The following is an 8,121-nucleotide window of genomic DNA, read 5'->3' as shown; positions in this document are numbered from 1 at the left end:
TTGTTTGCAGTTCTACCAAACAAACATTTTCTCATATGGTTTAAAGAGAGGAAATGATCCAGTATTTCACACAAGGTCAAAGATCAGAGAAAAAGTCAAAAACTGAAAACAGACTCAACTGATGACCCCTCAGATTTATCTGGTGACCCTTTGGAGGGGCTCGAGTTTTTTTTTTTATTTATCTGACATTGTTTTTTTGTTTTTGTTTTTTTTTTTAAACTTTTTATTTAAACATTTTAAAACATTTTACAAAACATTTCCTGACATATGATTTTGAAAATGATTGATAGACTGCACAGTAGAGTTCAATAGGAGTAAAGAAATAATAAAATGAATAGATAAATTAAAAGGGGAGAGAAGGAGGGGGGAAATTAAAATAAGAACAAATAATAAGAGTAGAAATGGTTAAAATAAATAAATTAATGAAATTATTAACTAAATAAATAAAAATAAGTAATAAGACACACATACATCAATACATCATCCTACACATTCTTATATACACATACCTTCAAACACATGTATACACATATGTATAATTAGATAGGTTGACAGGTAGAGAAGCAAATATCTATAGATGGTAGCTGAGCAAAATTTTCCAAAGAAGAGCCTCCACTGGTATTCCATCACATCGTCCCATCTATTGTACACCCAGGTACCTTAAAATACAAGTTCATCTTTGCATTAAAGTGTCCATTGTGAGCTGCAGACTAGCCGTCATTCGCTCCATCATATATACATTTTTCAGTCTCTGGATCCATTGACCTATAGTTGGTGGTTTTACCTCTCTCCAGTTCACAGTAATCATTTTCTTCGCTACTAGTAAGAGAATCCTCAGTGCATATCGTTGGTCTGTATTATATATATATCTTTAGGTATGACTCCCAACAAAGACAACATTGGTTCCAGAGTAACATCCCCAAAATAGTATCGATTTCCTTTTTAATATCTGACATAGTTTAAACAAGCTCCAATAAGGTACAACAGTAAAATGCAGCTGAAGTATTTTATTATATATTTGTTATAGCACTGACATGGACCTGATTTTCTCCAGAACTTTTTTTTATCTGATAAGACTCCAGTATGGAGGACTGGTGCAGGTAATGAGGTATTTTCACACTGTTGTATTGGTACTTTTACTAAAGTCCAGGATCTAAGTATTTCTTCCACCACAGTCATGATCTAATCATTTCTTTCTGAGAAACAGTCCAGCACATTAACTAAATGTCCTTTATACAATGTGGTTTTTGTATGTATGAAATGAACAAACTCTAACATGTTAATCACGGATCTTTAGAGGAGCAGGGAGGGAGGATTCTGTCACCTCTGGACAGAGCCAGGCAGCTGTTTCCCAAACTACTCCTCTAAAACTAAAGGAGACTTATTCTTTAGGTTGTGGCTCCTAAACTTTATAACTCTTTCCTTTCATTTACTGCTCCACAACTATTAACCAAGAGCCAGAGTTACAAGTTGCAGCCTCTGCCTCTGCAGGGCCTGATTGGGCTCCAGGTGTCATCAATGAGTTTAATTAGAGCAGAGCCCATGTGGAGCACCAGTATAAAACCAGAGTGGTGACATGTAATGCACAGTGCAAAGCTTTTGTCTACAACCTCCAGGCTGTTGAGGATAAACTGCTGTAGCTAAAGTGCTGTTATTTTGAGTCAAACATGGTGCTGGGACTCTCTTTAAGGTCAGTTGAGTGGGTTTTTTGTTTTTTCTCCTCCTCTCCCCCCACTTTTGCCAACAATCAAGTTCTGACTCAATTTAACCTTTTGAGGGTGGAAATGACTTTTGTGCCACTGTCTCTCAGGGTTTCTTGGATCTGTCTACTCCTTAGCAGTGGTGCCTGTTTTCCTGCAACAAAAGGAGGTAAACTGTAGCATTGATTTTTAGAAACCAACTTGTTTCATGGTTGGGGTTTTTTTTTTTTTTTTTTTTTTTTTTTTTTCTCCTCACTACATTCAAAGCCAAGTATGCACCAGTAACTACAAAACTGTTCTTGCAAGTGTAACCATTTCTCCATAATTTCAATTTGGAAGGGAATTGTAGTTCTTCTGGATCCTGAGTTCAATTAATTGCTTTAACATGCAGTGGTTTATAACCAGAAACTTGATGCAGAAGCTAAAACTTATTTCTAACTTCAGACTACAGATATCCCTACACAGCTACCAGGAGTTCTGGTGGTAGTCCTGGATCCTCAAGCTTTCAGCCTGGAGGTTCACATCGTCCACTGGAACAGCCCACTGGAAGCTGGTTCCCATCCAGTGTGGGAGCTCCCAGTTACGAGCCAAACCGTTTTGTGGCTTCTGGATCTGCCAGTGCTCCTGCAGTCCCATCCCTGCCAGCCAGGTATGTTAGCCCTCCTGTTAACATGCCCAAACTGGGCATTACCCTACAAATAATGCTAGTAACATGTCTTCTGCTTTCAGGATTGGTGGCTCTGTTCCTGGTGCTGATTATGGAGATGGCCCTGCACCTTATGGAAACCCATCCAGTGCTGGCTTCCCTTCCTGGGGTGCACAGCCTGCAGGGGGGGTTGGTGTTGCTTTCTCTGACCCACGCAAATGGATGCCAAAGCGCCAGTTCCCAGACTTCAGTGCCTGGGAGTCAAATGTTGGTGTGCCAATGCGTGCTGGTGACAGTGAGACCTCTCCTCTGCCACCTTCATCCTACATCATCCAGTCTGTGAATGGCTATGATCGAGCGAGGGAGTTCCTGTCCCATAGCAAATACTCCCCAGAGTACCCTGAACCACCTCCCTTTTCCTTTGACCCTGTCAAAGCACCAAGCAAGCTTCCAAGGACTGTGCCCAAAGGAGGAAACAAGGTGTAAAGGTAAAAGGGTAAACTTCTGTCTGGATCAGTTTAAATGGTTTCTTCACTAATCAATGTATCCTTGTTCTGCAGGGAAACCTTGGGTGACAAAAGTTCCATGTGGATTTGGAGGAAAAATGTTAATAAAACTGACCATGAACACTCTACCTGTAGACTCTTGACTTTGCCTTATTGTCCTGACTGGAACTTGTTCAAGATGCATCTTGACTTCAGCTGGTGCACCATTACTCAGCTGCTTCAGTGTTTTTTTAAAAACCTTGTTACTGGTGACTAGTTTCAAAGCTGAACTATACATATTTGCTTTTTGTAAAGTGTACTCAGTCCCCTACTGAGGGATCAGTCTATTTCCAGATTCATTAGTGTCCCCTGAAATGGCACAAAAACCCAAAACATTCCTGTTTTGGACTCAGTTTTAATTGGGTTTTATCATAATGAGCCTTCTGATAAATGTTTAAGGTGTTTGACAATCACTGAATCTGTGAGATGTGTGTGGCTGTCAGCAGGGTTTAGGGGGAGTCAGAGCTGTGAGTCAGTATCATGATCTGTACAACCTGCAGGGTTGCAAATCCAATTAAACCACCTCACTAATGAGATCAGAGACAAGGTAGCACCAGTGTAGGGCTTCCACACACGATCTCATTTTGTCTGTAGATCACAAAACCTAATGTTAAATAACTATATTTTGTGATTATAAACCTGCATGCTTTCTGACAAGAGCACAAAAATGGGATGTTTTATTTCTTACAACTGTGCTGTATTTTTTTTTTTTTTTCTTCCCCTTTTAGGTGAGTCATTTTCCTTGTATTTTTGGCTCCAGGAAGCTTTATAGGAGAAAACCAAGTGAGTTTCAGTTGAGAGAGATGTTTTAGTTGTCTAATTGGAATGAAGCATGAAGCCATGTAAACATCTGACAATTGCAGGGAGATAAAATAGCAGAAAATCAGTTCATTCTCCTCAATAACACAACCTTACACTTTCAAATTGCCTCCCAGTGCGTTTGCTAATTCTTCTCCAGTTGATGTGATACATTTCAGATGACTTTCTTTTTGTAAGGTGATCTGGCTCATTAGGAGGAGATGGGCGTTGGGTGTACATCAGGACATTCATACCAGACTTTTTGATCAAACAATTTTTAACTGAGACCATGACCTTACACTAACTGTAATCAAGTGGTTTTTCTGCCCAGAACCAAACACTTACACCTGAACAGCATGGAAAGGACTGGTTTTTGAACTGAAAACAATTTGAAAGTGTGAAATTGTCTTATCTGTACAGAGACCGATGAGACCAGGCTGCAACAATAAACAGCTTTTTAAAGTTTTTGATGAATTGTTAAGACAGAAAAGTTCAGCTAATGAGAACATCTTTTATTTTACTGCAACTTTTAACCTACAATTCTATTTTCTGCTCTTTGCGTGTGTCTCACTTTTTTGTGAATGATTGATTCTGTAATTCTAACAGAAATCTTTAAAGCAGCATATTTTTTGCTGACGCACTGTGTATGTCTGGATGTCTGGAGTGAGGCTCCTCTGAGGCAACGCTGAGCAGAGGGAGCGCTTGTTTTAAAGCCCTGGATGTCCCAGGGGAGACTCTGGCTGGCTGGCAAAATGGAGATCAGACAGAATCTAATAGGTTGTCTGAGATGAAACAGACTGTCCTTATTTATTCATGTCTCTTTGTGATAAATGAAGACTTCAAATACAAAGTTTCAGGTTGTTTAAAAAGCTGCTTTTTATAACAGAAACTCTGACCTTCACTTTGCTGGAACGCTTCTGGCCCAAAACTAATTTTTGTCATATTTAACTTTTGAACAAATGGCTGCATTTTGACTTTGTGATTGCTTTTTTGAAGTGATAGATAAAAACTGCCATCACAGAAAATGAATTTTGGTTGCATTAGAATGCAGATGCCATTTTTTTTTTTTTTTTTTTTTAATCAGTTTTACTGCAAAGGCTGATTAGATAGATTTCCAGCAGGTAAAGAGCAGATTGAAAGAATACAAGGAAAAGGCAAAGAAGAGGAAGATGAGCTAATGATAAGATAAGAGACTGGACAGAGAGGACAAAATGGATGAAGAAGGTGGAGGAGGAAGAGGAGGATGGGATAACAGAGTTAAACAGTTGCTGGGTAGATTGCATATACTTCAATGTGTAATCTTCTGCAGACATTCATGGTCACCAGAGGATGAATCCTACTGTCTTTGGTGATTCTGTGACTTTTCTAGCACCATCAGCAGATTGATATTTACAGTTTTACATCAGATGTACCCTAACTTTTCATCCAACATCAGGTCAAACACCTGTGGTGACTTTTAGATCATAAAATAGAAAATAAGACAAGATTAGATTTAGATTTGATAAGACTTTGATGGTGGCAAGTAAGATAGTGGGACTACAGCTTATACATACTCAACAGGCAGGTGCTCACTAAAGTTAGGACCATTCATTCCGAGAGTGCCCATCCTCAGAGCTCAGAGTATAAAATATATCTAGCCCACATTTATTTTGTGTGTGTTCAAGATCGACTTCAGCTGACTTGATGGTGAACGTGAGGAGTGGAGTATAAAAACACTGCCATCAGGTCAGACTGTAGTGAGTGCACAATGCACATGTTCTGTGTGTGTATGTGTGTGTGTGTGTGTTTTTTTTTTTTTTTTTTTTTAATTTAGCAACACTACGGTTTGGGTCTGGGCCTTTTCTGTGTGGAGTTTGCATGTGTGCCTGTTCCTGTGTGGGTTCTCTCCAGGTTCTCCAGCTTCCTCCCACAGTCCAAAGACATTCAGGTTAACCAGTGACTCTAAATTAACCTGTAGGTGTGAATGTGAGTGTGAATGGTTGTTTGTCTATATGTGTCTGTATGTTGGCCGATCTGTACAGGGTGTGCCCCGCCTCTCGCCCAATGACAGCTGGGATAGGCTCCAGTCCCCCTGTGACCCTTAACAGATAGTGGTATAGATAATGGAAGTTTTTTTCAGCTTTCTATCTGGAAATTAAAACTGAAGAGTTTTTTGAGATTCACAGTGTTATATCTGTAGCAATGAATTTGTGTCATATGCTGATGTCTTGGGGAAATTGCATACGTTTATCTTTTGCTATGTTTTTATGATTCCTGGAGCACAAATTGCCCACTTGGGGCAAATAATAACCTCGACTATAAAAGACAAAATTATAATTCCAAAGAAAAAACATAATTACTACATGAATTATGTTCATTGGTAACTTTTGTCCCAGATCCACAAAGTACTATGTTCTTGTCCCAACAAATAATAAACACTGGAGTTATTACAGTTCATCCCCTGGGAAACATGTCACGTCTGAACAGTTGCCGAGATATTTCCCTCTGATCTGTTTGGCCCTATTTACACAACAACAGTTTTGCTAAAAACGTAAAAGTTTTTCAGTTTTTCAGAACAGTGTCATCACAGTTTTCACAAGAACTGCGTATTGCCAGTTTACACAGCAACAGTAAGGGTGGTGTTCTCAAAAGTTTGCATTTTCAGGCTCCTAGAATGCTGTTGTCATGTGAACAAAAGGCCATACCGCAACAAAGGTTTACCATTTCATGCAAAAACAGCTGTGGTGTGAACAGGGCCTGAATCTGTAAAGCTGCTGGCGGCCTCTGTTCCACTCATTCAGCATTTCTTTCACCAGGCTGTGTGAAAAAAATCTTCTGAGGATCAGTTTGTAAGTACAGACAGTGTGACGCTGACTGAAGCTGACATGTGTTCAAACAATCTGTACTGCTGTCATTCTGACTGACAGGTCTGCCGGAGCCAATCAGACATCAGGCTGACAGTCAGTCCTAAAGTGGAGGACTGGTTGACAGAAATTAAATACCACTCAGGGACAGCTGGGATGTATGTGATGTCTGGGACATAGCTGACTGGAGTCAGGTCAGAATTAAAGCTCAGTAAGAGAAATGTGTCACAGCTCAACAACAGGCTGCTCAGACGTGTTTTTATCAACAGAGTCGGTGCTCTCTCTATAATTATAGAGAGTGGATTGAATAAAAACACAATCAGGATCCAAATAGGCAGGTGAAGAGCAGAGCACTGGAAAGCTATGGCACATGGCACAAAAACAATGAGGGAATGGGGAACAGATCAGGTGACTCTGCTGGTGGGAAAGAAGGGGTCTGAAATGACAGCCTCCTGTTGTTTGCCCTTGTGTGGATACTTGCATTCCATAATTAGGTGAGTGCAAGCATCCATAAACTTCTTATTGACAGTCTTATTGACAGTCTTTTTCCCAGCCCTCACTGTGTGCTTGCTGGAGGTGCACAAGTTGCAGTCCGACCATGGCTATAACACTACAGAGAGTCTTAAGTGCTAGAGTTGAAGGCAGCTGGACTTCTTTGAGTTTCCTTGAAGACGTTTCACCTCTCATCCGAGAGGCCCCATCAGTTCTGAAGGCTGGTTGGGGAGTCCCAGGTATTTAACCTTTGGTGGGGTTTGTTACATTGGAGCTACCTCCAACTGCCTCCAATGTAGGAGGTAGAAGTGAGCCTTTCAGATGAGAGGTGAAACGTCTTCGAGAAAACTAAAAGAAGTCCAGTTGCCTTTAGCTCCAGCCTCTAGACTACCTGACCTGGATGACTGAGACCCTACAGAGAATTGTTACCGAACAAACAAGCAACACTTAGCTAGGTAGCTGTAACTTTAGGTTAGGACACCTACCATTAGAAAGCATTAGCCAGCTAAAACAACTGAATTACAACAAATTTCACAGGATTTGCTGTGACGTCAGCTCGAGGCAAATGCCATGCCGATTTTGACCTGTTTTCCCCCAGCATCAGTCAACTTAACGTTTGGCCAAATGAACATGAAATAATGTTTTCTGTTTTTTGTTCTTGCGTAGAGTACGTGTTGGAGTATTTCTTGTACTGGGGGCCAATTGTCTCATTATGAGATGGACTCTTTTCCGAAGCTAATGACAGCACACTGCAGGTTGTGTGATGCTGCAGAAGAGAAGAGGACGAATTGTGGCGAGGTAAAGCGAGCATCCTGAATACTCGACCGGAGTCCTTCACCTACAAATTAGTCCACAGGGTATTATAGGCATCGGAGAAAGTCGGGGAATTAATCATTTTTTATGTCACGTTATAATCTTTTCACACATTGGCTATAAAAAAAGCAATTATTACAGGTGAATTGCTTGAAATTCTTCCATACAATAGCTTTAAGTACAAAGTACAGTTCAGACTAAGGAATGCTGAGTCTGACAAGCTGAATGTAGATCTGTCCTGTCTTATTTGTAACTACAAGTAAACAGAAAATCACAGACAGAAT

The 8,121-nt window shown here is 40.3% G+C and overlaps 1 protein-coding gene across 1 annotated transcript; it reads left to right on the top strand.

Annotated features, from left to right (window-relative positions):
- Positions 1-1,571: 1,571 nt before the first annotated feature.
- Positions 1,572-2,980, top strand: LOC108876797 (uncharacterized). The gene is made up of 5 exons (XM_018666536.2): positions 1,572-1,690; positions 1,811-1,869; positions 2,145-2,349; positions 2,430-2,834; positions 2,907-2,980. Exons 1-4 carry the CDS (start codon positions 1,668-1,670, stop codon positions 2,830-2,832), a joined length of 690 nt encoding a protein of 229 aa, XP_018522052.1. The 5' UTR covers positions 1,572-1,667; the 3' UTR covers positions 2,833-2,834; positions 2,907-2,980.
- The last annotated feature ends 5,141 nt before the right edge of the window (positions 2,981-8,121 follow it).

The sequence above is a fragment of the Lates calcarifer genome, unplaced genomic scaffold (genome assembly GCF_001640805.2).
Source record: "Lates calcarifer isolate ASB-BC8 unplaced genomic scaffold, TLL_Latcal_v3 _unitig_5786_quiver_433, whole genome shotgun sequence".
NCBI classification, from domain to species: domain Eukaryota; kingdom Metazoa; phylum Chordata; class Actinopteri; family Centropomidae; genus Lates; species Lates calcarifer.
This window is presented reverse-complemented; position numbering and strand designations above follow the sequence as displayed.